General features: G+C 40.5%; 5 protein-coding genes across 10 annotated transcripts; 2 read left to right on the top strand and 3 right to left on the bottom strand.

Annotated features, from left to right (window-relative positions):
- The first annotated feature begins 313 nt into the window (after positions 1–313).
- si:ch211-150o23.3 lies at positions 314–5,392 on the top strand. Its single transcript, XM_046397245.1, has 8 exons — positions 314–787; positions 1,534–1,572; positions 1,674–1,982; positions 2,582–2,890; positions 3,407–3,721; positions 3,938–4,087; positions 4,201–4,273; positions 4,675–5,392. Exons 1-7 carry the CDS (start codon positions 757–759, stop codon positions 4,242–4,244), a joined length of 1,197 nt encoding a protein of 398 aa, XP_046253201.1. The 5' UTR covers positions 314–756; the 3' UTR covers positions 4,245–4,273; positions 4,675–5,392.
- LOC124063515 (emerin-like) lies at positions 5,393–9,042 on the bottom strand. Its single transcript, XM_046397251.1, has 7 exons — positions 8,816–9,042; positions 8,523–8,621; positions 7,967–7,998; positions 7,297–7,322; positions 7,112–7,165; positions 6,950–7,012; positions 5,393–6,446 (listed from the first exon to the last, which is right to left on the bottom strand). Exons 1-7 carry the CDS (start codon positions 8,895–8,897, stop codon positions 6,236–6,238), a joined length of 567 nt encoding a protein of 188 aa, XP_046253207.1. The 5' UTR covers positions 8,898–9,042; the 3' UTR covers positions 5,393–6,235.
- A 370-nt stretch (positions 9,043–9,412) lies between these two features.
- dnase1l1l (deoxyribonuclease I-like 1-like) lies at positions 9,413–14,765 on the bottom strand. 5 transcript variants are annotated; one of them, XM_046397236.1, is made up of 11 exons: positions 14,616–14,765; positions 14,435–14,523; positions 14,227–14,313; positions 14,018–14,139; positions 13,406–13,518; positions 13,129–13,286; positions 12,932–13,028; positions 12,374–12,851; positions 12,105–12,291; positions 10,166–10,232; positions 10,011–10,080 (listed from the first exon to the last, which is right to left on the bottom strand). In XM_046397236.1, the coding sequence occupies exons 1-8, from the start codon at positions 14,754–14,756 to the stop codon at positions 12,771–12,773; spliced, it is 888 nt and encodes a 295-aa protein (XP_046253192.1). In that variant the 5' UTR covers positions 14,757–14,765; the 3' UTR covers positions 10,011–10,080; positions 10,166–10,232; positions 12,105–12,291; positions 12,374–12,770. The 5 variants fall into 5 exon arrangements, with proteins under 5 accessions (XP_046253191.1, XP_046253190.1, XP_046253192.1 ...); XM_046397238.1 differs by having other exon boundaries at positions 14,435–14,490; XM_046397237.1 differs by having other exon boundaries at positions 10,059–10,077.
- A 1,457-nt stretch (positions 14,766–16,222) lies between these two features.
- On the bottom strand, positions 16,223–22,410 carry LOC124063509 (TRAF3-interacting JNK-activating modulator). Of its 2 annotated transcripts, none has more exons than XM_046397243.1 (14): positions 22,256–22,410; positions 21,085–21,685; positions 20,856–20,970; positions 20,641–20,758; positions 20,514–20,541; positions 20,342–20,371; positions 19,694–19,789; positions 18,897–18,968; positions 18,501–18,641; positions 18,209–18,346; positions 17,985–18,120; positions 17,712–17,857; positions 17,172–17,288; positions 16,223–16,944 (listed from the first exon to the last, which is right to left on the bottom strand). In XM_046397243.1, the coding sequence occupies exons 2-14, from the start codon at positions 21,487–21,489 to the stop codon at positions 16,744–16,746; spliced, it is 1,743 nt and encodes a 580-aa protein (XP_046253199.1). In that variant the 5' UTR covers positions 21,490–21,685; positions 22,256–22,410; the 3' UTR covers positions 16,223–16,743. The 2 variants fall into 2 exon arrangements, with proteins under 2 accessions (XP_046253199.1, XP_046253200.1); XM_046397244.1 differs by having other exon boundaries at positions 22,260–22,402.
- Positions 22,411–22,949: 539 nt separating this feature from the next.
- Positions 22,950–27,217, top strand: atp5pb (ATP synthase peripheral stalk-membrane subunit b). Its single transcript, XM_046397247.1, has 7 exons — positions 22,950–23,098; positions 23,758–23,794; positions 23,917–24,062; positions 24,668–24,831; positions 25,069–25,194; positions 25,739–25,918; positions 26,960–27,217. Exons 1-7 carry the CDS (start codon positions 23,071–23,073, stop codon positions 27,035–27,037), a joined length of 759 nt encoding a protein of 252 aa, XP_046253203.1. The 5' UTR covers positions 22,950–23,070; the 3' UTR covers positions 27,038–27,217.
- Positions 27,218–27,920: the final 703 nt, after the last annotated feature.

Raw genomic sequence — 27,920 nt, 5'->3', positions numbered from 1 at the left:
GGAAGGCAGGTCTACTGCGCTCACTGAGGTGGCATTATGAAAACCTATTCAATACAGTCTGCCTAAATATATAAATCAAACCGTAAACAGACAGTTCAGCAAATTCTAAATTAATTTCTGAAACAAAATAGAAAAAAAACTGTATTATATATATTAATATTAACCCTGACAAGTAAACTGCTCTTCATGTGTAAACATTTTTTTAGAAATTGGTTTACTGGATAAATTGAGTGTATGAATTTAAAATATCAACGATGACGATGACTCTGTAGGACCCATGATATGTAGCTACGCCCCTGTCCAGAGCCGTGACTCTCCATAAGGACAAAGGTAATGGGTTTAAATGCAGCTCTGCGGATTGGGGTGACCTCTGTCTGCCGCAGGGAGAACGGCTCAGCACCGGGATAAACTCCTCCACAGTGAGAGCGGGCATGGCGGCCTGACGTCGGCATGTAGCCTCCTCAGCGCTATCCCCGCCAGACTCGTGGACATCATGTTATCGTGACAGCCAGGCGGACTCGTCAGCAGCCTCTCTTTAATCTCGATGCGAGAATTAACTAATTAATTAGTTAGTTTCAGTTGGTCAAAGTTGCTTACTCGTTATCTCTTGCTGTGCTTGGTCAGTCCGTGCGAATGTAGCACCCAAGCTAGCTAATGTCTTGTGCGATCAGTAGCTTTCAGCGGCTGTGTGCTTCATCTCCACGACAACGGGCATCCTTCACAGCCGGCCGTCTGATGGATGGGTGAGGGGGAACGATGCTGAGATTCCTTCATATCCTTTTAACAGGTACGCCGATCCAAGGCTGCTATTAATGGTTAGCTAAGCTTGTTTGCCAGCTAACTAACTCTGGACTAACGGTGTGATTATGCAACGAGATGAAGTTACTTAAGTAATTATTTGAGCGCTACCGCATTCATCAAAGAAATTAATCAAACTTTCAGCTCTTGTGACGTTAAGAGATCGGTTTCTTGCACATAACCATTACTAATATTACGTTACACTCAGTTGACAGTAGATCGAGTCTACCTAGCTAAAAGTGAAGCTGTCGAATACAACAGCCTTGTGATATAAACTACTTTCATACAAGTTATAATACTCCGTGTTTGTTTTGGAGATGTGTTGATTCAAGTGTATGGTCACTTTGTAGGTATTTGTGGTGCTGTTGAATTGTATTGTGTTACACTGAAATGTTGGTACAGCCTCATGCTAAATGGGGTGAATAAAGTCTAAAGGATTTGTAGCATCCGCCTCTGAAAACAATAATCAGAATCAGAATTCCTTTATTAATCCCTGGAGGGAAATTCTTGAAATGAATGAATGAAAAATAAATAAGCACTTTTCAAAATAGTTTCAGTCAAACCTGTCTTTCATTGCAAGGGCTGCTGTATTAGACTGAATTAGTTTGGCTAGTGTTAGTTGAAGCTAACAAGCAAGTGAGTGTAACGGTTGTTGTTGTTGACATTTTGATATACTCTAATCTGCATTTCCCTGTTAATAATTCCGCATTGGTTGTTGTGTTGTTGTTCTCACAGGCCTCTTCGGCATTCTGTGGGATGGAGTTGCTGCTTTTGGTAAGACTGGCATTGATGCAAACCTGATGCCACCACAGCGCTTCCCTCAATTTCTGTATACAGGTGATTAATCACTAAGTGAATTTGTCTCTGATTCACAGGTGGGGTCAGACTGGTGGATGGGGACAGCAAGTGTTCTGGTAGAGTTGAGGTGCTCTGTCATGACCAGTGGGGGACTGTTTGCGACAATGAGTGGGACCTCCGGGAAGCGGACGTGGTGTGCCTGGAGCTGGGATGTGGCTTAGCCGAATCTGCCGTTCATGGTGCCGCATTCGGTGCAGGCAGGGGAGAGATCTGGCTGCGTCATGTTCAGTGCTCCGGACACGAGACCAGTTTGATACACTGTGCTGTTTTCCTCAACAGTAACTCCTACTGCACCCATGACAATGATGCAGGAGTGAAATGCTCAGGTGAGACTCTGCTCTGGTGAAGACTTTCTTCCAGCAAGGAACAGTGTCAAATCATTGAGCGACTGATTTCCACCAGGTTGATTCACAGAGGCTATTCTGGTTGTTGACCAGTAAGACATAACCCTCATTTCCACCATGCATTTCATGAGCAGTTTCTGTGTTGCTGTAATATAAACTTAAGTAGGCTATAGACAATGTGATAATAAATACCACATTAAACCACATGTTGAAAAAAAAAAATGAAAAGGGTTTCCGACAATGCACCTGTAACAAACCCGCCTAAATTTAAGAGCACTGCCTGCAGTGGAAACACAAAACAGATTTAGGGTTTAGGTGCACTTATTAATCGTTTTCAAGCGTACTATATTGAAAACACTTTCACACAGCTGCGTATGTATACAAATACAAATACTTAACAGACACAGATATCTGAAACACTGATCACTATCTGAGCCACGTAAATGTGTTAGCCTGCAATTTATCATGGCCAGGTCAAAGTCTTATGGGTCAGACTTGGCATCTATACATCCACCGGTCGATTGGTTCACTCAGTTTACCAGAGAGACTAACAGTAGACTGTAACCTGTCTTTACGTACAGGTACCCTTTTAATCCCCACCCTCACCCTGCTGTCACCTCACACTGTGTTCTCTCCTGGGGAGGCCGTTCGCTTCAGCTGCAGCGTTCTGCTGGGTCACCACATCAGTGACTTCCACTTGTATAAGCATGGAGTGTCCACACCGCTGGTTACACAGAGAGCGGACCAGACCCAGACCAGAGTGGAGCTGACATTGTCTGACATAGAGACTTTCCACCAAGGCAGCTACAGCTGTAGGTACAGGATCAAGGGTGGCTTTCCTTCCCAGCTGCTCAGTTCCCCACCCAGCAATTCCATCAACATTACTGTTGGTGAGTCATAGCCACATTGTCTAATCCCTATCTGCTCTTTTGCGCCAATGCCCATTCCTGTAGCACTTTGTTTAGTTTAATATTTAACTTTTAACGAACTATTTTTAACTTCCTTACTCTAACCAAAAGCATAGCAAACATTTTGCTTTTGAATATGGAGGGTCATTGTTGACTTTTGAGAATAGTATGTGTAACAAAATAATCCAACACAAAGACAGTCATATGATGACACCTTCCACTGTGTCTACACAGGAGGTGTAGTGTGAGCGGCATGTTAGCAACAGCTTCAGACCTCTATTTGTCTCTAACAAGGAGGCGTTCAGACTCACAACTGGGCTTAGGTCAGTTTTAATCAACAAAGATGACCCCATTGAATAGGCCATTTTATTGTAGAAAATCTTATAAAAACATTTAAGGTCAGAAAATCATAGTTTTACAGCTCAGGCTCAGTTTGGGTAAATACAAAATTTTTTCCAAGAGATGTTACCTATTTAATTCCTCTTTGCCTAATCACAGTGGAACTCCTGACTCCCCACCACTGGTACAACACGTCAGCTGAGGCCCCGGCGGGTTCCGTCCTTAAAGGCCACAGCTTTAACATCACCTGCTCCACTGCTCAGCAATACCCCGGAGGTTCCTTCCAGCTGCGTCTGATCCGCTCCAACGGCACAGTGCGCCAGTCCCTTCCTGCCCTCTCCCCGTCTGTCACTTTCACTTTTCCCAGCGCCCAGAGCTCCAATGAGGGCTACTACTACTGCCTGTACCGGGTCCAGCTGGGTGGACGCACCTTTGTCTCCAGGGAAAGCCAGCCCCTGCCTATAGCCATCAGAGGTGAAGTCAATAATATTATTAAGACAGGTCATACATAGATACACCTAAAAAAAGTCGATGGTAATATTAGTATGTACAGCTTTTTTGTGTTTCTCATATTTGCAACTTCACTTCAGTGGCAAATATTGCAAATCAGGCAGTCGCAAGAGTTGATCAAACTCCATCTATGAAAACCCATCCTGTATCTGACTTACAGATAACTCTTCTCACCCTCAGACCCGGATCCGTTACTGAGTCCAATGGTGATCAGCTGGCTTGTGTCTGGCTTAACGTTTGTTGTAGCTGTCATCATTATAATCATCGTGGCCAAAGTAATGTGTATCAAGGAGAAGAAACCCACAGAACTGGAGCGAGAGACCAGAACCTGTAAGTTCCTTTTTTGTCCACCAGATGCCTCGAAGCTTTCAACAGAGGTGTGATTTTTAGAAAACATCCTGTATGTGCACCCAGAGTTATCGATGTTTTCCTGTTTTCTTTAGGTGTGGACAACACTTATGTTGCCTTATCAATTAACAAGCTATGATGGCGTATGCTGGCAACAGATAACTAAAGGTAATGAAGGTTATGGTTTTTCCACATATTCCATGTAAAATGGTATTTACTACCCTTTGAGGTTTTATTGTTGTTCAACAGTAAATCAAAGAGGATTTTATACTTTCAGGTGATCTCTATTGAACTAATGTGTCCACTAAAGTGGATGAATACTTAAGCATGGCAAGCATGTTTTTATGGTAGTAATTAATTTAGATTACTTTGTAGAATTGTATTTTTTTGTTAATCCGGGTAAAAAAAAATATCCACATTAAGTCTAATTTGATTCATTGTTATGAGAGAATAAAACCTGAAATGTCATTGCAGGGGTGAATACATCTTTTATAGGCACTGGATTCATCATCTGTGTCCATATTCTTAATTGTGCAACATAAAATGTGTGTTTTTTCTTTCATAAACAGGTCAAAGGTCCACACTGTGTCCGTTGTGGGTTCAGTCGGCAGGGGACGTAACATGGCACCAAAGAGCTTGGTCAGTCCTCCATCACACCTTTGGGAGAAGGCACCACCTGGAGCCAGTTCAGCACACTTTGTATGAAGCAGTCATTATTGGACTCAACCACAGACCCATCTAAGACTGCGCTGCAATATTCTTTCATATCAAACTTGAGGATGGTGTTTCCACTGGGATGACGTAAGCTAATGGCCTTGGAAGACTGACAGACAGTGAAGACTATTTCCAGTTCAGAGTCAGTATTGGTTCACACTTCAGATTTACTCTGACTTGGCTACTGCCATGACTATAAGGAGGGGAAAACTGCTACTAAAAGCTAAACAGGGGAACTGTGACATGGGTTCCTCAGGTCTCTGTGTATATGCAGCTTAAAAATATTGTTTTGTATGTATTACCACAAGCTTATTTTGTAGTTGCTTCTACAGATCAATAATCCTTTAAGTAATAGAAGATGGTTTTGTATTTTACGTCCAGCCCTGCTATGCATATTAAGTCTTTTACAATGTGGACATAATAGCACTTTAACGTGTGTAAATAGAAGATGTAGTTGATTAAAATGGTGTTGGAGCTTCTGGGGTCCATCAGCTTTCTTTGTCTGTTACAAATATTACTGTCACATCAGGTCATTTTATTTTGGCTTCTGAATAAATTCCTTGAAGCTTGAAATGTTTACATGTACTGGTTTGTTATAGGTTGACTTATGAAACAACAATACAAAAATGACAACATCAAATGTATGTAAAAGTTGAATTATGCTGTACAGAAGTGCGTTATCTCTTAAGTCAGTGAAACAAAGCAGAACACGGCATTGCAGCTTGTGCAAACCGTGTAATTTTAGATTTTACCCAGGAAACTTTTCCTGAACTACCTATTTAACTAACAAAACATAAACAATTATATTCCAATTTTTCTTCTACAAAACCACTGAGGCAATTTAATTAAAGCTGGTCTGAAAAACTGTTCAAACTGTACCTCAATATATTTCTGATAATCAACAAAAGGAAGCATTGTTGGACTCACAGGAATGGAATCACAGACTATTAGACAGCCTTATTATAAAGTACTGCAACACTAAAAAAAGGAACATTTTGGCAGGCTGAATAGACCTGTTGCAGTACTTAAAGAAATGATAAGCACAGCAGATTAAAAAATACATACTTCTACTTTCATCATCAAAGTGTGATCATCTCCAAAACCTAGCAGATCACACTGACATCATCTGCTGTGCAGGGAACAGGAAGAAGGATTTGTGTATTTTTGAGTCCTTTTTAGTGGTATCCTCACCTATTCCAGTATAGGCTGTACTGAAGCTTAGTGACTATTATGTGTTGTATCAATTAGCATAAGCAAGTAAAACATCTGCAGTTGTACCACACACAAATATTGCATCAATCACAATTTCAGCAATGTCTAAAATAAAGGCATTAACCAAAGTACATTTCTCGGATTAAAATGCATAATAAAGTATATAGTAACACCCCTATAAACTAGGCATGACTTTAAAAAGAATCATTCTACTCCTTTGAAGGGTTCATTTGTCTCCATACTGGAAAAAACCACATAGAGGAAGAAGGCCACAGCCAGGAAGAACACAAATTGAACCCACAGTGGGATGAGGCGAGACGACTTGGGTGTCTGCGGAGCATCTTGACCAGATTTCATGGGGGTCGATTTCAAATATGTGTTTCTGTAGGTGGACGGTGTGTCATACATGTAGGGCCTGAAATGGAATTAAGAGGAAAAATAGAACAGTAAGCAGCAGTAACCAAATGTGACCCTGTTTTGACCTGTAAACCTACAGTTTATTTATGGCTACCTCAAATCGTTATTGAACATAACTGTAGTGCTGCCCCCTTTGGGCTAATCAATGTAACTCTAACCGAAAACGTGTTGGGCATTTTCATTCACATTTTAATACGGAACAGTACAGAACTTCATTAAATGTTCTTAGTTACATTCCACCACCTCCATTAATTGCAAATTAAATTATATATTCGTCAATAATAAACATAAATGTTAATTACTGCTTTAATTATAATGAGGATATGAAGGTTTTGAATAACACTTGGAATGCAGCTTATATTGTACACACAGTGGTGTTCTTGAATATGCAATAATACATTCTTAAAACAGAAAGCTGCATCATAGCACATCTGTAGAAGTCAAACAGGTGACAAAACAATTTGACAAAAACAAAACTTGACTTTGTATGAATACACTTACTCATCAACAAAATCCCTCCCTCTGTATTCAGGCTTTGACCGTGAGTAGCTCGAGTAGGACGACCTGTAGGGAGTCACATAAAACAGTGCATATGCGATGGTTCGCTTCAACTCATCAACTGAGACTACAACTACTGCAAAGATTCGTACAGTCACAACTTACTCATGTTCAAATTCCCTCTCAGGCCGCTCGGGTCTTAACCTCATGTATGACCCACTAGATTGCCAAAAAAAAAAAAAAAAAATTAACAAATTAGACTGATTCATTTTGCTTATTTCATTTACAGAGATAGAAGACGTGCCATGAATGTTTGGAGCTAATCACAGAGCATCTGGAAGAGAACCGACCTGTCTCCAGCACCGTCACTCCTCACCTGTGAAATTGGAAGCAGTGATGAGAGGCAGAGATATTTTACCGCAGTGCTGATATAAACAATGAATTCCTCTAAGCCTGAGGGTTTTAACTATTGCTGTATTTAATCTACTCTCACTGGTACATTCGTACCTCTGGCCCTCCTCAGACAGGTTACATAACAAATGAGGTTTAATAACATTTTTCATCAAGTATTTGTCACTATATTGTAAAGTGCCTCCACTCAGCTATGCAATAAGTAATTGAAATAAGTAATATAAATCCAGGAGAAAAGTCTGTATGCCTGGAGACCACCCACATTAGACATGATACTCTATACAACAATAGTCTTGCACACACCTGCATAAGTTTCCTGTCTGCCCACAAAATTCGAGAGGTAAGCAATGACAGACGCGCACACACACGATCCTGGGACATGATTATACTTAACATTCACAGATATGTAATTATCAGCTGAAACTCCATTACATAATTTTTGTGAAATTAATGTATCTGCTATGAAAAGTCAAAGACTTGTCGGGGTCAAGTTTGTTTATTTTTTTTTAGATGCCTCTTTCCACTCTGGTCACACTCAGAATTAAGAGGCGATTGAAGCAAACAAGCACAAAACAGAACAGAGAAAGCCACATGGACAGAGGTACTTACGGGTGTCCTGTAAACATAAGTGACTTGCTCCTCTGAAATGAAAACACACACATAAGGAGAATGTCAAGGAAAACGTGCATTTGCATTACACTAATTCTCACACAGCGAGGTGTCATCCAGTTGGCGTTAAATCACCTGATTAAATTAGCAGCAACAGCAGCAGCATAACTGTTAAACTGGCAAACTGTTCAGGTACATTTTTTTAGGATTTGTCCCATTTTTCCTGTCATTAAAGAGCCATAGAACAGATTTTACACAAAAAGACCATTTTACTCATGATGAGGAGTGTTAAACAACCTGTGAAAACAAGGTGCCTTCTTAGTGGGTCTGGAAGGAGCTTTTATAAAAGTTTAAAAAAAATAACCTTTGGCTTAAGACATCAAATTTTCTAAAAGGAGGAGTGTATTATTAAATGTTTTTGTGATTTAACCTTTGTTTTTGACAGGTAAATCCCACTGGGGTTAGGTTGTTTCAATCAGTTGTTCGTGTACACTCAGGCGAACAGAAAATGAAAATCAGTGCTGCCATGAATGACTGACGCAAAAACGAGAGTTACCCTCTTCTCTGTAGAAAGTTTTGTCAGATGAAGGTTTCGGTTTTTTCCCTTGGGCCATGGCCTCTCTCAGCTTCCTCTCATACAGACTTCTGGTGGAGTCTTAGTGCAAGGACAGTCACACATATTGTTGTTTTAGAAATAATGAAAACGTGCACACATACATAGAAATGAAAGGATAACAACAGGATTAAACTTGCTAACTTTACACAGGCACAGACGGGAGGCCTGTGAAGTTAGCTGGCATGAATGCTGATTCAAAAACGCAAATGTTATGTTGAATCTGAGCCACTCACCGACAACAGGCCCGTGCTTTATCCCGTATTCATCGAGCAGGTAGCTGATTTGCTGCGCAGACATACCGCTTAGGGAAGACATTGTTTTAACTTAACTTATTCGTTTAGCTTTCTGTCTTGTGTTATGCCAGTGTGTTCGGCTTTCAGCTGCCAAATAGCGACAACAACCATAACTCCTCCCACCGACTGTGAGCAGCTGCTCGTTTTGTCGCGCGGACGATCCTCCGGGGAGTCGAGTAACAGCGTGGAAGTGTCGAGAGACTAGTACCCGCCCCCGGATGTTTAGGCAAACATAAAAACATTCCTACCTTCATTCAAATTACACATCATTTCCGTTTCCGTTTGACAAGTTCTCCTTTTCATGGTTTCTTTCCTGTGTTCTGCGTTTTTTCCAAAAGTGAAGCAGCGCCGCCTTTAGGTTTACTTAAAAACAGTAGTAAAATAAAAATAGTAATGCCACAATGTAAAAAAAACATACTCGATTTCAAGTAAAAATTATGTCATCAAAATACACTTTTTAGGCCTTATTTAATCTACATTATTTGAAAAAAAGTGTGAACATGATTCATCTACCGTTCATACAAATACATCAACACCTTAAACAAAGATAGGTCTTTATTAAGCACAACACTGCATGTTACAGATAACAGAATAAAAGTTTGGAGGTCTGGGGCACGTTGCATCACATTTTTACAAAACAGTGATGTCATTTTTCTATTGTCATATTTAAGCATGTGAAAACAAGTTTTTATGTTAGGTTTTGCCCTAAAATAACTACTCTTGGCTGAGCCAGCCTGCTTGATCTGTGGCCACCCAGAACATCAGCAGTCCCATTACAATCACCACACACATCTTCAGCGTCACCTTCAGGATGTTGAGACACTACGGGAACAAAGAACAGGACAGAATGTTAAAATGAACCAAATGATTAGGGAACAAATGAACAAAGAGTATGCTGAGAAAAGGCCAGTGAGTACACACTTTGTTTTTCCTGGTACAGGTTTGTGTGTTGTTCAGATCTGGCAGATTCTGTGGTATTTGAGGGGGATCTGGGGGATCACAAGCAGGTCTCATGTCCTTGCTGTCATCAGGCTCTCTTAATTCCTGGGCAAAGGCAAAGCAGTTAGTCTGCCAGGTGTGTTCATTAGCGTGCATGTGTGTTTCCATGTGTGCTCATATGTGTCCACATGCAAACCTCAGATGTCTCTGCCGAGCTCTGGTCCTCCTCCCCCTCTGTGGAGCTGCTGAGTGACTCTCTGTCACTGCTGACAAAGGAGGAAGCAGACAGTTTTTTTTTTCTGTTTGTCACAGCTCATGTTGTAGTTATCGTTCGAGAAATATTCTGCTTACCTGTCAGTTTCATAGTGAATGACTTGAGACAATGGATCCATACAAAACTGAACTTTTGTCCGCCGTCCTATAAAAACACACAAATGGAAACTGATGAATGCATATAACGCTTCAAATAAACTTCACTCTGTATAAAGATTATACCCTCCTCATCTTCTCACCCTCTCTTCCATCCTCGATGTCGCTGTCGTCATAAAACTCATAGAAAGCCTTGATTCTCTCCTGCTCTTGCTCCCAGTTCCTCTCCTCTTCGTAATCGTCATCTTCCAACTGTCCCAGCTCAGTCTCAGCTTCAGGTTCAGTGTTAAAGAAGAAGCTATCATCCAGGGATCCCTGGTTAGAAGGGCTTTTGGTTTCTGCATCCCCTCTCTGCACTATCGAGTAGGTGTTTACGCCTTCTGCAGGACTCCGAGTCACATCTGAAAACAGTGTTTCCTCTTTGTCTGTGTCCTCTGCGGTTAACAGGTCTTCAGACAGTGGGGCATCAGTTGTTGACATGTTCGTGTTGAAATCTGCTAGATCCACTCTGTTGTAGTCATCAAATGTGCTCCACATGACAAACCCTGCACTGCTCTCGCTGTGAAGCTCCTCCGGTTGCTTGTTGTTTTCAAGATCTCGCAGACACGGGTATTCAAGGTATTCGTTGTTCCTCTTTACTTGGGCCTCATCATCATCATCATCATCACTGGAGCTGCATGAATCACTGTCGCTTGTCTCACCTCCATCATCACACCCCATCCTAGCTGCGTCGGTCAACATGTGTTCAACAAGCTCTCTTTCCCTCTCTCCATTCACTGCCTCCAGGCCCCTGAACTTATCGGCATCTACCTCTAAATCTATGCTGTACAGATACTCGTCTCCCTCCTTGTCAGTGTCCTCAGCATTTCTGCTCCACCTTATATCCATCACATCTCTTTCCAGGCAGGTGTCCTGCTTTGCAATGTATTGGTGATCCTTTTCTTTATTTGTTACTCCATCTTCTGTGTATTCGCATGAAGAAAAGTCAGAAGGATAATCTGCAAAGCTCTCACCTGCCTCCTGGTGCTCTTCCCCTGAGAAATCCTCCATTTTCTCTACATACTCCTTACTGTCAACTTCTGCAATAAGATCCTGCAGCTTTTGTACTGATATTTCTGGAAACTCCAAACTGACTTTTGCTGGACCATCCCTGCTAGGATTTTCAACCTCCTGCTCAAAGCACAAAGTGAGAACATTTTCTTCTTCTTTGATTTTCATGCTCTCACACTCAGAATCAGACAAGTCCTCGCGCTTTTCTTTTTCCCTCTCTTGCTCTTCGTCTTCCATCCCAATGCCTTTTATCATCATCCCACTGCCACGTTCAGGGACTTTCTCAAAATAGGACACCTCCTCATCGCTCTTACTGTCACCTTGGTCCTCATTTCTAACTTGAGGGTTTTCGACACCCTCTGGGGCCAGAGGTTGTCCCTCAGCAAAGATCCTGTCCTCTTTATTACTGCTGCAGACCGACAACTCCCCTGGCCCCCCTCCTGTTCCCATATCCTCTTCCCCATCCTCTTCATCTTCTCCAGAGACAATACCTTCCTGTTCAGAATCTCCATCTGAGCTTGTGTAATCCTCCTCCTGTATTTGGCCCACACTCGTGACCCCAACACCTTGAAAATTCTCCTCATCAGGCTCCTTTTCATCAGCATTTTCAGCCGTGTATATATCTGCAGTATGGTTGGCTGCTTCCTGGTGCAGAGCCTCGTTGTCCTCTGTTGGTATGTTTTCATGAGCAATGCCTGTTTCGTCCTCCTCAAGTTTTTCATCAAAATTTAAATTTTCAAAGTCCAAATCTCCATCAGGGAACAACGGAACAGATGTTTCTGTCACAAAAATCGGCATTTGAAAATTAAACATTTCCATAAATAGTTTTTAAAAAGTAATAAATGCCACAATAGCAAAACAGATTTCTTACCTGAAAATGCATCACTAAGAAGTTCAGCAAAAGTTTGTTCCATTTTAGCAAATACTGAAAACAACAGTTTATAGAGTAGGAGTTATATCAAGGCAAACATGAATGCATTACGACAGATGATCCCTTCAGTCAGAAAAGAAGAGAGCACGAAGAAGAGCCCTCATCTGTTGTCGCTGCAAACGGCTTCCTGTCAAACAGACGGTGCATAGATCACACTTTAAAACTAATGTTTAGTTAAATGTATGACCACAAATGTTATGTAAGCTTACCTTGGCAGGAAAAGATGCAGATAACCAAAAAGGTGTTTAAAAAGTCTCACTGAAATGTAGAAGTCACAAAAGTAATGCTTTGTGTTTTCTGTTGCTGCAGGAACATATCGTCATGAGCTCACGAAACAATGTCAGCCTTGATGTGGTTTTGGTTTCAGATGCACAACAAAACTTGAGCAGACGAACATGCAGTTCCTTCACGCTGAAACAACTTGTGTTTATTGGTGCCTGATAAAACTGAGATGTAGTTATAGAGTCTTTATAAAAGAACACATGTTATCAATCAGTGAATAGTCTGTTTGTGTGGGTAATTTGATTTATTTTAACAACTAAAATCAAATAAAACTAGAGTTAAAATCAAGCCATCCTGGATTGCTGATGGTTGTCCTGAGTGGTCTTACAGCTCATTGCGGAGGAGGTAACGGTGGGTGGGCTTCAGGTCAACTTCTACAGGAAAATGGTCACTCACCTCAAGAGCCTGCAGTGCCACCAAAAGAATATGATTAACGTACAGTTTTAATTATGTAAGTGACCTGAAGAAAAGTCCGACATGTTTACCTCCTCCTCTGTGAGATGCATGTTCTCTTTAAAGTTGAAGGGTTGAGCTGAACCTGGCACAATGCAGGAGATAATCTCACGTCCATGGACAATGATCCTGTTTATAATCATGTCAAGTTATTATACAGAGTGTACAAAGTAATTGTTGAATGTCACTTTAGCGACCTTGTGTTATTCCGTTTTCAGCTGTCACTGACCTGTCATAGGCACAGTGCGTCTTCTCACGGACGGTCGTGTCTTGTTCATCTCCAATCAGCCAGTGAAATTTGGGGTCACTCCTCAGACGCAAAGCTCTCCAGCCCTTGACGGTGACGTAGCTGCAGCCAGCGTTGAGATCCCCTAAGATCACGACATTCTGGTTGAACGAAAAGGAAGCAGAAAGGCAAGTTCGACAGACTGACATAACCCATAAATCATGCGAAACCAACATGAGATAAACAGATGACCGAAATGAGCACAAATGATTTAACCTACATCAGTCTTGTACTTCTTGTGAATTCTTTTGAAGACTGTATACAGTTGGTCAATCTCCTTCATGGCGTTTCTGGGACAGGTGTGATGCCCGATCAGGACAAAATCCTTCACCACTGCAAAAAACACCAAGACATTAGTAACACATCTTCAGTGACTCTGTTTACATGCAGAATTCTGTCCCAGTCTTTTCCTGGTTTTGATCGTGTTCTAGTTATGGTGTCCACATGGAACAATGTAAAGGCCTACATTTTTGTAACACTATCCAGGTATCTGATTGTCTGTGCAAGCGCAGGCATCTATTTTCTTCTTCCAAATCCAGTAAATCTGTTATTTAATTTTATTTCTTTATTTTAGCCAGCCATGTTTTTCTTTGTTTGTTTGCTTTGGTCAGTAAAAGCTCTTAATTTAACAAGAATTTAAGGCAAATTAATCCTGCTATAGTTAAGAACTACAATGGATAAACATGTCTCAGGAGTCTGACTATTAGTTTGATCTAAGGAGGGGTCCATCTTTGTGAAACTAGCCTCGGATCATGATTGGGATACAGTGTACTATACAGTGCAATTTCTTTTCCTGTACTATTCAGAGGCACCTCATGATGTTTCAGCGTACTTGTAGTAGGGGAGTGAAAGTGGACGATAAAAGGCTCTCTGGAGAAAACATCAGTGTTGTTGGTCCCATCTCCCTCTTGTTTAGGGTACTGATAACGCTCTTTGACCTTCAGCATGTTGTTCCTGTGGGAGAGGATGAAAGAGAAAGTAGACAACATTAATGATGCCGTGTTGAATTCACAGCAATGTGTCGTGTTTGATATGTTTTACCTGTAAATGTAGACATACTGCTCCTTGTAGGACTTCTTCCCCAGCCTTTCACTTTCCACATAGGAGTATGAGTTGGATCTGTCAAATCTGCTGACAGAAACATAAATGAGCAAAGTTTAAAGCTCAAGGTGTTCAGCGGATTTTTTATGTGGCAGATGATTCACCAATTCCCTTAGATTTGCAATTTATGAACCAACAATACTTATACCTGTTAAGACCTTTCACCAAAACTTGTATTGCTTCTCCTTTAGAGTCCCGGACCTCCTGAATAAGACACAAGTCATACCGAGAAAGAATCTTGGGAGCAACAGAAGAGAAAACACAGATCTATCAGGTGTCTGACTTCGTGTGGATGTTGCTCTACTTGCTGAACACATACAGCTGAGTACCTTTAGCAGAGTCTCCATAACCTTCTTGTTGTTCGCCTTAGATTCACCAAAGCTCTGAACATTGAACGCGCAGATTTTCAGGGAAGATGTGATGTTCAACACACACAGCCCAACAACGAGCAGCAGCACTGCACCCCTCATCTTTGCAAAGGATTATCACTCTGTAAGTAAAGGAGAGTTTGGCAAGATCCTCTTTGCCATATTGTGAAATATGTTACAAAAACCTCTTCACCAGTCACCACTCACAGCCTCTTACCTGCAGTGCTAGTTTCACCAGGACACTGACCCCAGCCCAGCAAAGATCCATCTCTTCAATGAGCTGTGGTGCATTTGGGGAACATGCAGGTAAATGTGGGTGAAAGACAGTGACTGTGTGATGGATGTGCTGTGTCAGGGCCTGTTGAGAATGGAGCTTCATCTGGAACAGCTCAAACCAATGAATACAATGAACAATACCATCCCACTCATTTCAGCTTTGAGTGTGTTTTGTCTCCAAATGTGAGTGTAATCAAACAATAGATGGTGCCATGTGTTGTGTCTGTCTGTTTCATGAACATTTATGTATCGTTCTGTCACTTTAGCACTGACATATGACAACAGCTGGTCGCCACCCCACAGTGCCATCTCACTGCCCAGACAATCAGTGCTGAACACTGCTGCGCTCTGAGCTGTGATGGGGATGGTTCACCTTCGCCACGAGATGCATCCGATATCTGCTCTGAAAATCATTTTTGTTTACATTTACATCTACTATACAGTTTTATTTGTATTTTTTGCAAAGTGTTTTTTTCTATCATGAACTTCATGATCTACAAGACAAGCTGGAAAAAGTAATATAGTGCTACTATAAAACCAAAGTAAAAGATATTACAGAACTATATGTTAAACTGAAACAGATCTTCTGTAGTAGCTTCCTACTTCTTTCTACTTCCACTTCCACTTTTAAAACTACATTTCAAAAGGAAATACTTGTGTATTGTAGTGTGGGCCTATATGGTAGTTCCCGCTCAACCAGCTGCTGTGATGCTACTTTATTACAATGTGTTTCATTTATCCATCAGTCATAACAACAGCAACTACATGTACATTTTGCTGATAATATTTTAATACGGCTTTAAATGAGGAACTTTTATCAGTCAATCAGTGTTTTCACTGTGTAGTATTTTTTCTTTGGTAAAAAGTCTTAATATGCCTTCTAGCTTTGTGACTACAAATATTAATTGATTATTGCTTCTTTACTTAAACTTCATAATGTAGCTTAAGCATGTCAGATGGTCTTCCAGAAATAACATTCTGCAGCTCAGGCAGTTATTTTCTCTTCCACGTTTCTCTTTTATTATTTACAGTGTGTTGATATGGAAACAGTGTTTTTGAACACAAAGATTTTAGAGGGTGAATGTGGACTTTTAGTTTTTAGTTATTAAGTAGGATGACCAATCGCTGATAAAGTTGTAAAGATAAGACAACAAATGACATCTCTGTATTTCCAATTTGTGTTTCCTTGTTTGAGATGACACATCTACAAAACTCTCATCAACTGAAGTGTGGCCCTTCTTAACAGTGTCTCCTCTACTGACAATTTCATTTAATTTCAACAAACAGAAACATTTCTCATCATAACATTTCTTTATTTTTTATGAGATTCACATTTTTACTGAGTGTTTACTCTCCCTTTTTTCTTTTATTGTAAGTCATAGTGACAGTAAAACAACTCTCCATACACCTCATAGCACTGATGTCAATTCCATCATCACAACAGCCCAAAGTATTTCTGTGACGTTATGTCTTTTTGGTGGATTTGATTAAATAAGCTGTTTACAGTATGAAGGATACTTCCTTATTTCTACTCATTAATGAATGTCAGTCAACTTGTTAGATGATGGTGCCTTTAACAGGTTTCAATTGTTGCAATGATTGCAAACATTGTCGCATTGTCGCTCTTGCATTGTTCACTTGTATTTGAACTTTCTGCAAACATATTACACATGAAAACATTATCTCATAACACACACTTTGAGTTCCATGTCTAAAATTGCATCAGACAAAATAATATCAACAAACTACACCCTAGAAAAGTCTCACTTTAATACAAATGCAACAAAAATAATAAGTCTGAGCAGTGACATTATCATATTGGTCTAAAACAGCCTGAGTGTCGAGGAGAAGCCATTTCCATTAGATAGTTGTCAATACGTGTCTCGATGTCAGAGTACAGGTCTTCAACTTGCTCCCTGAAAGGAGGATACCACAACCACAACATGGCAACCTCCGCCACAATGAGGATCAGAAGGAAGAACATCCACACCTTCCACCAAGAGCCGCACAGCGTCTAAACAAAGAGGTAAGAAATGTCTTAAATGAAAGAAATGTAGAAAACTGTTCATTATTGTTGGCTGACAATGTAAGGACGAATATACCTGCATACACACACGTGTGCACACACACAATCACACACACGCACACACACACACACGCACACACATGCACACACACATGCACATGCACATGTACATGCAGACACAAGCACACACACACACAGACACACACACAGCTCACCGGTCTCTTGTGGCGGGTGCTGATTTGCCGGAGCTCATCCCTGCACTGCGACAGCCGGGCCTGACTGGACTGACACTCCTGCTCCATGGCATACAGCTCTGACTGCAGCTCCTCACACTGGACACACACGCACGCGCACACACACACACAGAGGTGATCTTTAGAAATACATTTTTCAGGATGTGTCTGAAGCCAGATGCAAAATGTCTATTTCCGTTCTCCAGACATGATGTTACTTGCCCTCATGTTCTCCAGACATGAGGGCAAGTAACATCAAAAGCATCATGTTGATGAATATTGCTTAAATAAATTGATCTGAAATACATTACTGTAAGTGGAAGTTTAAGATTATGTTGGCCAAAATATGTAGATTTAAAAAATGATTGTATTACAAAGGATTTACTAAACTAAATTATGACCATTTGTACCCATTTTTTGTCGATTCATGAACATATTATTTTGTGAGACACATAACTGTAATTATTAAACATGGCACTGCATGTAGTGGCTACAGTGTCCTGCGATGAATTTCCAAGTTACCTCTTTCTCTTTGAGTCGGAGTTTCTCTTGAGTGTGACGGAGCTGCTCCTCCACCTGAGAGTTTCTCCTCACTGTGACTTGTGGCTCTTCTTCCTCTGACACCAGACGTCCCAGCATCACAAAGTCCTGGCTCTCATGGCTGCCATCTACGAAACGGGAAATGGTTTAAATAAATGATTCACGTTGCAACGAGAATTACTGCCAGATAAAGCCGACAATGGCTTAATACTGAACCTTTACAGATTCAAGATAACACAACTCTAAGTGTCTTGCCTCTAAGGTGATGGATTTCCTCTCTTAGCATCTGATTGTCCTCTTCCAGCAGGCAGATGTTATACTGTAGCTCCCCCTTGTCTTGATTTAATGACACCACCTTTTCTGTCAGCTCTGCCTCTCTGGCTCTGGACAGCTGCACAGGATATGTATATGAAATTGATAAATTCATTTACAAATCAAAAACCCCTAACCCTCCAACATGGTCACACATTACACCATACCTCCACCTGGCTGTGCAGCTGTTGCAGTTGTTCAGCACTGTGGAGCTGGTTTTCCATGAGCTGTCCAGAGCTCAGATTCAGCTCCTCGTAAAGGCTCTGCCATCGCAGTGCTTCTGTCTTTGCTGCAATTAGCGCTTCCTGGTGGCAAGAAACATTAAATAATATTGAGTTTTTGGTGTGTCAATAGAAACCTTCTGTCACCACAAATCCAAAAATAATTCAGGAACATTGTTGAACTTGTCTCCATAGTCAATTATGAATGTTGTGGCCTTTTGAAAACCACTTGTTTGACCTGCATTGTCTCAGCTTTGCAGATCGCCTCAGTTTTGTCCTGCGTGGCCTTCTGCAGAGCGGCCAGGGCCTTCTCCTCATATATCATTTTTTGCTTCTCCATCTGTAGCACCACTTTCTTCATTCCATCCTTGGGAAACCTCTGTGAAAAACAAACCACTGCTGAGTTAACCCATCAAACGCTTACGGGGTAAGATGAAGGAGCATGCTCAGTAGACAATGCACTTGCATGACAGAGTGGAAGCATACAGCAGGCTGACTGTTTTAGGAAAAATGTTTGAGTTGTTACAGAGAAATATAAAAAGACTCCTTGTCATAATGTAAAAAAACCCAAACAAACAAACAAACAAAAAAAACACTGCTTGTTTGTTTCTTTACCATTCGCTGCTGTTCTTACCTGTAGACAGACTTGCAGCTGCGCCTCCAGAGTCTTGATCTTGTTTCTCAGCAGGTCTTCACTGCAACGAGCCTGTGTGGGTTACAAAGGAAATGACTGACTGTCACGCTGTAACCAGCAGATGGAAAATTAATGCTTCATGTACCAAAATGTGAAAATGTGTTCTTTGACTGCCTGCGCTCACTGATGCACAGAGGGAACTTGCAGCATCTGTGAGTCTTAAAAAAGATCACATCTGCATGTGCAAGTATGCAAAATAACATCTAAATTTCCTGTCGATAACATACCTGAGTGAGAAACAGTTTGTACAGAAAAAAGCTCAAATTATTTAAATTAGCTTGTAGATCCTTGGATGTTCAAACCCAAATTAAGAAATTATGAAACAAAAAGGGAAACAACAATATTTCCCCTTCATTCATTACAGGCAGAGAAGCAAAAGAGACAGCTAATGAGAATGCATAGCACCTATAATAGCAACTGATTGCCACGCCCTTCCTGTCTAAAAATGATAGCTTGCATTCGTCCTACACTGCATAGGCCAGAGCGGAAGCAGGAAGCTCCAAACCACAGCCTACATAGGCCTTCCTGAGGTAGCAGCTGCCATACGCTGCTGTGTGCAAGACTGTGACGATGACTTTTTCTTCAACCAGGGGATCAAAGTACAATGAATGACAATAACCAATGACAATGACCTTATTAAACAAGAAATACGTGTTTGGTGTTTGGAACCCATCGGAAACAATGGGGTAGTGTTTGATTTAAGTGAATGGCTTCTGCATACAGATGGAGAGACTTACTGTCCATATTTTGTGAGAGGAGTTAATGAGGTTTGACGTGCTCTCCTGGAGGGCTGCCAGCTTCTTCTTCATGGCCTCCTCTCTCCACAGGGCCTCCTGACAGAAAACAGACAGGAGAAGGAGAGATAATCACAAAGACATACAAATACTCAGTGGACCTAAAGCCAGACAACATCTTCGACTGAGGTTTTAACTTCAAAGCTTAAAATTAATTATGCTCACTACGTCAGCTATCATCTCATGCACTGACTAGAAATAAAACACAAGTAGTCTATTTTGTGGTTAAATTGTGCTCCCATTGCCGCCATGGGATAATGATAAATGGTAAATTACATTTTCATGGCAGTCCATTAGACAAAAGTCACAACTTAGAGTAAGTTATACAGCAAAATCTATTTAAAGTTTGCTAACCTTAGCTAACATTAGTCACCATAAAACTCTCAGACTCCCACTTTTCCTCCAGTATTTGTAGACTACATTTGAGTACCTGTGGGCACCAGCACTTGATTGATAACGAAATTACACCGTAAAATTGATGGCCATAAAATTAGTTTTTACTGAATTCAGCTTTTCATTTGTAGGAGGAAGACTGTGTTATTTCATCATCAAAATTCAGCTCAGGATGGACAGAGAAATTGGTGAATTTACCTGCAGGTAGTCAGCTAACCGCTGAACATCCTATTGTGTGAGAGTAGAGAGACAAGAACTTCAGTTTAATTTGATTTTTTTTTTTTTAACAACAAAACAAAACAAACAAAAAAAAACCCATACAAATCAGATGTAAAATTCCAGTGAATGAAGTAAACAGTTTGAAACTTACTGACTCCTTGACAGTGACAAGACCGGACCTGCATGAAAGTAAATATTTCATTAAGGGAATATAAAACATCTTTCTCTGATACAATATTTCAGATTTAATATTTTAATTTTTTAATTATTTAACTCACTCTGTTTGCACGCTGGTCTCTCGCATTGTGTTTGTTTTCAGAATATTTTCAGTCTGGACAGTGTGTTTTTGGTGGCTCTTTTCTGCTTGGATGAATGTTTTGATGCTTGTCTTTTGAGCTTAAAAAGAGAGAAAAAACAATGTTATATAGTAGCAAAATGTCACACAAGTTGGTAAGAATTTTACCCTCAACACAATTCTCTCTTTTGTCTGTACTTTTTGTCCTGTGCTGGTTTGATTCCTTTATAGTTGTTGTGGAGGTAGATGCTTGTGTCCTTTCACGGCCTTTCTCTTGTCTAGTCAGTGTTACCTCTTCTGACCATAACGAAGCCTAGGGAAATGAGGGGCGAGAACAAGATGTATTTATTATTCCCTGTGCATGTGGAAAGATGAAACATAAATATGAAATAACACTTCTTGCAATGTCAGAGGATATCGTGTTTACCCAAGTGCTGGTGCTAGGGCCCTCGGTTATGTTGTTTGCTTTTAATATCATTACTGGATGTCCATTAGTTGTGGAAGCGTTCTGGATATTTGTATGCAAAGTCTCAGACTTCCTGACTGAACTTCGTTGTTTCACTGAAAACCTCTGTTTTGTAGCTGAAGAGTGGTTTGTACACCTCAAACCACGTGGCTCTGGGCTCACTGATCTCCTCCTCAGAAATTCCAGATGTCTCTTTTTCTTCAGCTCATTCTTTATCATTCTTGTGTCAATCTCTCTCGTTGGGCTGCGACATGAAGTCACGTTGTTACGTCCTCGCAGGTGTTCATGTCTCGCTGCTCTGATCTCCACTATCTGGTCAAAGTCTCTCGCTGGGTAGAGCTGTATTCCACTGACAGTCAGGGCCATGGCAGTGCAAAAACTCAGCAGGGAAACAAAACTGAAACCTGATGCAGGACTCAAGGACAGGCCGGTTAGGTGATAGTATCCTTGTAGCCAAACACAGATGAAGGGTTATGATTAGCAGTATGAGCCGATGGTAATGGCGGCAAAGGAGTTACTTCAGAGGAGGAGGGAGTAGCTGGATCTGAAATGGCAGGAGTGTCTGTACGTGGCAGGGCAAAAACAGAGCAGACAAGAGAAGGAATGATTAAGAGCTGGCTGGAGTTGTGAAAGGCAGCCCCTCTGGCTGTCACTCGAGCCTATAATGACAATGTAATGACAATCTATCCTGATATTTTAAGTGAAGAGACGATAAAATAAAAAAAGCAAGTGAACGCCTATGAACAAATATACATAAAATAAAGCAAAATGCAAACCCCTGCCAGTGTCTTTAACATATAAGATGCTTTGTCTTGCACAGAAATGCATTTTCTCTGTAAACCATGCTGTGGACTTGTAGTTGAAGCAGGTACAACAGTAGTAGCTCTTATAATATACTAGTGTAGTAGTGCTTTTAGCAGTAGTAATAGTACATATAATAGTAGCTGTTGCAGTGGTAGCATTGCTGTTGCATTTTGTCAGACAATTCCTTTAACCACTGATGACCAGAGTTATCAAAGGCAGTCTAGGGCCTGGGATGTGTTGATTTCAGGCTATGGAGGGAAAATGTACAAGATAATGCAAAAACAAAATGTTGCTCAACACGCAAAAAAAAACTCATGATAGAGCTTACCTACAATGCCATCCCATTCAGTTGGGAAAAGTTTTCATGAGGCGATTGATAAGTTATCCATTTTCTCACTCCTCTGAAATAGTGTTCGGGGGTTTTGTCTGTGTTTCACATGTAGCTGTTTCTGCTGAGCGTAACTTTACAGGAAGTGCAGAGAACCACAGCGTCATATGTTCCTCTATCTCAGCAGCCACTCGCATCAGACTGATGCCATACACGGGTGGTTCTCAAGATTACACACAGACTCAGCCAATTCCCCGTGCATGCAGACTGGGATAAAACACACCACACTGAAGAGAGAGAGAGTGAGGGCAATGTCATTGACTATTGGATTTTTTATTTTTTCACAACAGCATTAAAAGTTGGTTAATGTGTTAGATCTGATGCAGTTCTAAGTGGCTATACAACTGCACGAACAGCTTCATCATTTGCTAGTGGTGTGTATGTCTGTGTCATATGTGTTATTTGCATTAAACTGACCGACAGACTGACTTTATATTTTACTTGGTGTCAGTTTTGATTTAATTTTCGAGACTAAATAACCAAAACCATTTTAGCATCATGTACAGCCTCAAATTCTCCCCACATCTTAATAACCTCAATTAATCCAAATCCAAATCCAAATTGTGTCTTTACGTGCAGCGCCATCTAGTGGTCGTGTCCTTTAATGACTCGAAAAAGAAAGATCTCTACTCTCGCGATGTTTCAGAGTGATAACTCGCGTATCCGCCATCCTTGTGGCTCTTTGCAGAAGGGCACGAAGAGGCCGATACAAGGGTGCCCGGTGTATTAAAAACTTGGCACTTCATCCTTTAAACATGCTGTCCAGGCTCGTCTTTGTCTCAGGTATGCAGCAATCTTGCTTTTGAGATGATTAATAAAACTCACTTTTGATATAATCAAACTGTCAAGTAGGAGAAGTAAAAATTTAAAGTGAATATGAAGCTGAAGGGTAAAGTGAAGGCCGCACATTGAATGAGAGACATGCTAATGCTAGCTATAGATGGCTACTCTAACGTTAACTGTGAACACGGTATAGACCATGAAACTGCCCCTGCTTTGTTGCTTATAGATTTGTGTCCACCTTTATTGTTCGTGCCTTTAGTTGTGTAGCACTTTCTGTATTTCTAGCAGATAGCAGTTACAGCTCAGTTACGGTGGCTAAACGTAGCAAACCAAAGCTACATTAGCTAGCATTACCTTTGCACGCCTGCAAATGTCACCTCTTTGACAGCTAGCATTCATGGTTTTGTGTTATTTAGACGTCTAGTAAGGAGTAACTTCGATGACTTCACAATGCATTCCACCAAAAATCTACATTTTGATTTTAACATTTTCACAACTGGTATTTGCTAATTGCTACCGGATATTTAGTTGATATTGTTCCGTCATAATGTAGTGAAATGGTCTTATACAGTAACTTCTCTTTACTATAAAGCATGAAATAATGAAAATAATCATTAGCTGTAACTCTGAATTTATGTCTCTTTCTGTTCTGTTTACAGCCAATTCCCTGAAAGGCAGTGGTCCCCTTGGAGCTGGGTATGCATTTGTAGATGCTGTATGCACAGCACTAACTTGAATGAATGCAGACATTTTAGCAACAAAATCATAGGGAATCCTATGATGACTGGCCCTCTCAAACCTCATTTTGTCTTCCACAGTCTGGTCCAAGTGTCTCGCTCCCTACACACATCGTCCCAGAGTCTGGCCCCAGTACCCCCTCTGCCAGAGAAGGGAGGCAAAGTCCGTCATGCCATCATCCCAGAGGAGTTGTTCCAGTTCCTGTACCCCAAAACTGGAGTCACAGGTTGGTAACTAGAAGCAAGACTTAACTCAAATTCTTGGCTATTTAATTTATGTTATAAGTCTAGTGCATGATGCTCATAAATTTGATAAAAGACAGTGGCAAACAGAATAGCCCTGAATTAAAAGAACTGACAGTTGAAGCCATCCATCCATTTTCTTCTGCTTATCCGGCGGTGGCAGCAGGCTAAGCAGCATTTTCCAGCTTCTCCCGGAAATTCAAAGGCATTGACGGGACAGAAGGGATTTGTAATGCCCATAGCTGGTTCTGGGTCTAGCCTTGGGTTAGGTACAATGGGAGGTACCCTCGAGGCATGGTTTCCCAAACCATTTCAGTTAGTTCCCTTTTTTTGCTGGCTCATTTTGAGCGTTTGAAGCTTTCTTGAAGTTTTCTGGGAGCTTTTTCCACATGTGGAGCAACTGAATGCTCCTTGCCCATGTCTAGTTTTGACTCTGAGAAGAGTAAGCACACATGGCTTTTGCTTATGTGTGATATAAAAATAGGTTTGGTCTCATGTGTTGCAATAGTCAAGCTTGTTAATGTATTTAAAAGCCCAGAGACAGTTTTTCATTGACAAAAAACTTATACATTTTTCTTTTTCTCACTAGGACCATACATGCTGGGCACTGGCCTTCTCATTTACATGCTTTCCAAGGAAATCTATGTCATCAACCATGAGACTATTGCTGCCGCCTCCATAGGCGCCATCATTATCTATGGTGTCAAGAAATTTGGTCCCAGTGTTGCAGCTTTTGCTGACAAACTGAATGAGGTAGGCTGGAAACCATGTGGTTTTGTGTTTTATTTTTATTTCTGGCTAACATTAGGATTCTTGAACTATTGTTGCTAGTGTTATTTTTCTTACCTTATGAATTTATTCACTTGTTTTTATTGTACTCTTTAAAGTAGTAGACAGATGATCAAGGTGCAGGCAAAAATTGTGGCCTTGTCTGTTGCACACAACCTTTCCAAGCACCTCTGTCACTGTGTTGTGTCTGTGTGTTTACAGGAAAAAGTGGCCAAGGCCCAGGAGGTGAAGGACCTCTCCATCTCTGGCCTGACTCAGGCTATTGAGAATGAGAAGAAGGAACAGTGGAGAGTGGAGGGAAGATCAATGCTCTTTGATGCTAAGAGGGTAAGCAGTATTTTTGTTTTATAATATCTCTACTGTTCATAATGTGCTGCTTCATATTTAAACAACAACAACAATCCATATTGATGTTGCCTGGGACTCCTTTACTTTGAGCTCCAGGAGGTAAAGACACATCTTCTTTACTTTGACGTTTGTCGACCTCTACTGGCAAGCGCACGTTACTGTAACATCGCAGAATAGTCAAAGAAACCTGACATGATTTTTAATATGAACAAAATGATATTTTGGGAAAAAAAAGTCTCTAAATAGATGTTATTAGAATCAAAACAGATCCATGCAACACACCAGCCAGCTGCCAGCTGAATTCTGGCAGTATGTATTTACATATGGCGTATCTTGATATGGTTTATATTTCAAGCTTTTTTTATGTCCCTTAATTTACAACACACTATTACCAGCATGTAAAGAAGGAATTTAACCTGCAAGATTCATAAAATTGGCAGTAATTGGATGAGTGTAGACCAGATATTTCTACACTGTGATTACAAGCACCTCATTGACACTTCTGTTTTGTTTTTTTCCCTAGAACAATGTGGCCATGCTGCTGGAGACCAACTACAGAGAGAGGCTACACATGGTGACCAATGAGGTGAAGAGACGCTTGGACTACCAGGTTGCCCTGCAGGACCTCAACCGCCGAATGGAGCAGGAGCACATGGTCAACTGGGTGGAGAAGAACGTCATCAGCAGCATCACTCCTCAGCAGGTCAGTGTTTTTGTGTCAGCAGCCTCATGCTGAGTGATGTTTCTCTGTCTGGGTCTTAACTTATCACAAAAACTTTGTGCTTTACTGTAGCAGTCGCACAGACAAACCAAACTGAAAGTTGCCATTGAGTGTCTTGTCAGACCTGGAGTCTGGTCTTTACAGTATTGACCTGAGTATGAGATCACCTACAATGTCAGTTTTTGGAAAAAGATGATACAGGCTTCATTCTGCTTCTGTTTGATGTTTAAGATATTTGTTTTCACTCTTCATGAATTTATTTCTTCAATGATCTGAGAACGCATCACCTCTGCAGGATAAACTGTCTTTCCAAAATGCTTTTAAGGAGGTCAAACTCTAACAGATTCACTGTAAACAGACTGAAATATGCACTCTAGCCTAGCAACATTAAGTTTAAGTACCATTCATAATCTAACACACTATGCAGGAGCTGGTGGTACAACAGTACGCTCACCATTGGAAAAACAATATTCGATACTGTGAACATGTAAATGAAAGTAAAACATTTAGTCCTTCAATATGATACAACCCCCACTTTTTTTAGTAGTAATTTTACAAAAAATATATCACTGCTTCTTATTTGGGCCACTGCAGTTTTCTTTGATCAGATCAGTCCTGATTTAAATCAATATGTTGGTGGTAATTTGTCAATTTCAGACTATTATGTATTTAGCTCTTCTATAACATTTGGACCATTTGTCAAATGAGTAAAAAAAGTTTTGTGGGTGGAAAAAAAAAAAAAAAAATTTATATATATATATTGTCCGATTGATTGTTTCATTGCTGATTTTCTTAAAACATGAAAGAACCACATTAAAACCATTTTTTTCTTTTTTTTCTTTTTTTTTTTTACAAAATGTAAAATTTCACCATAACATATTCTATACTGTGAGAAATTTTATTCCATATTGATCTTGGATCCCATTGTTCTTACTGTTTCCTGCACCAACAAGGTGACACGTCTGACTTTGAATCTGTGTGTGTGTGTGTTTTTTTTGTTTGTTTTTTTTACATTTTTTTCAGGAGAAAGAGAACATCGCCAAGTGCATCACAGACCTGAAGGCTCTGGCCAAGGCTACTCAGGCCAAAGCTACAGCCTAAATGTCAAGTCTTCAGAGAAGGCTTCTCTAAGCCCAAAACTTGTTTTCCCATGACGAGATGCTCACTTTTCTTTACAGAATAAACTATTTCCTCTTGAAAGATTGTCTCTGTCAATATAATGGGTGTGTACAGTATTTACACGTCAGCTGATGGTAAAATAAATTGTTCTCTTATCTTAAACTGTTGGGTTTGTTTTTTCATTTAAAGCAGTATTTGTTTTGTTTCAACATTTTGTATACTTTATATTTGATAAATGTGGATTTGTTTGGAACATAGCATCATGGTTTTATAGCGCCAATAGATTACTCTTGAACTTGACAATTGCAAAAGAACATTTTGAGGCACTTAAGACCTTTGATCACTCCAAAGGAGATACTGCAAGGCATTTCTGAACCTTTGGACTCATAAAGAGCCAAAGATTTTCTGCCTTCCGCGATAGCTCTGTTACTAATGCTCAAATAACAAACTGAGTCAGCCCTCCTCATCCGTCAGTCCTGTCTCATCGTTGCACTTTGATCCTGGCACTTTCAAGCAGGAAGTTGAGGACTTTAGGCTGTGAGAGGAACAGGTACTTTCCATGAGTTCTTTGTAGAAAATCTGTTTGAAAGAAGAAAAATAATGATGCCAGAGCAGAGCTGACACTGACAGGTAATAACTGGATCAATTACATAAACCTGCGATCAGATGTTGTGAATAAGGGAGGTTAAATCAGTCTTTACTGCTGGTGTTGGGAGCATTACATGCTGTTTAGACAGAAAATCCTGTTTGCGCTTATCAAAAATGTTGAAGGAAATCTGAGTTCTGCATAAAATCCAGGAGGTATGTGACGGTTTTGTATGCTTGTTATGTTGCTGTATTGAAGCAGTGTGTTCATACTCTCTTT

This window comes from Scatophagus argus, chromosome 8 (assembly GCF_020382885.2).
Source record: "Scatophagus argus isolate fScaArg1 chromosome 8, fScaArg1.pri, whole genome shotgun sequence".
Taxonomy (NCBI): domain Eukaryota; kingdom Metazoa; phylum Chordata; class Actinopteri; family Scatophagidae; genus Scatophagus; species Scatophagus argus.
The sequence above is the reverse complement of the archived record's forward strand: the minus strand, read 5'-3'. Positions and strand labels throughout refer to the sequence as shown.

Coding starts and splice junctions, on each gene's coding strand:
- atp5pb (XM_046397247.1), top strand. CDS start 23,071: ATGCTGTCCAGGCTCGTCTTTGTCTCAG. Junction 24,832..25,068: donor TTGCTGACAAACTGAATGAG/GTAGGCTGGAAA, acceptor GTGTGTTTACAG/GAAAAAGTGGCCAAGGCCCA. Junction 25,195..25,738: donor TGCTCTTTGATGCTAAGAGG/GTAAGCAGTATT, acceptor TTTTTTCCCTAG/AACAATGTGGCCATGCTGCT.
- LOC124063515 (XM_046397251.1), bottom strand. CDS start 8,897: ATGTCTTCCCTAAGCGGTATGTCTGCGCAGCAAATCAGCTACCTGCTC. Junction 7,323..7,966: donor CTTATGTTTACAGGACACCC/GTAAGTACCTCT, acceptor CCAATTTCACAG/GTGAGGAGTGACGGTGCTGG. Junction 7,013..7,111: donor GAGAGGGAATTTGAACATGA/GTAAGTTGTGAC, acceptor GACTCCCTACAG/GTCGTCCTACTCGAGCTACT.
- LOC124063509 (XM_046397243.1), bottom strand. CDS start 21,489: ATGGCCCTGACTGTCAGTGGAATACAGCTCTACCCAGCGAGAGACTTT. Junction 20,971..21,084: donor GCCCTAGCACCAGCACTTGG/GTAAACACGATA, acceptor TCATTTCCCTAG/GCTTCGTTATGGTCAGAAGA. Junction 17,858..17,984: donor GGAAATCCATCACCTTAGAG/GCAAGACACTTA, acceptor CCCGTTTCGTAG/ATGGCAGCCATGAGAGCCAG.
- dnase1l1l (XM_046397234.1), bottom strand. CDS start 12,147: ATGGAACAAACTTTTGCTGAACTTCTTAGTGATGCATTTTCAG. Junction 10,233..10,326: donor CATCGAGGATGGAAGAGAGG/GTGAGAAGATGA, acceptor GTGTTTTTATAG/GACGGCGGACAAAAGTTCAG. Junction 9,698..9,796: donor CCTGTACCAGGAAAAACAAA/GTGTGTACTCAC, acceptor TTGTTCCCGTAG/TGTCTCAACATCCTGAAGGT.
- si:ch211-150o23.3 (XM_046397245.1), top strand. CDS start 757: ATGCTGAGATTCCTTCATATCCTTTTAACAG. Junction 1,573..1,673: donor GGATGGAGTTGCTGCTTTTG/GTAAGACTGGCA, acceptor TCTGATTCACAG/GTGGGGTCAGACTGGTGGAT. Junction 2,891..3,406: donor TTCCATCAACATTACTGTTG/GTGAGTCATAGC, acceptor GCCTAATCACAG/TGGAACTCCTGACTCCCCAC.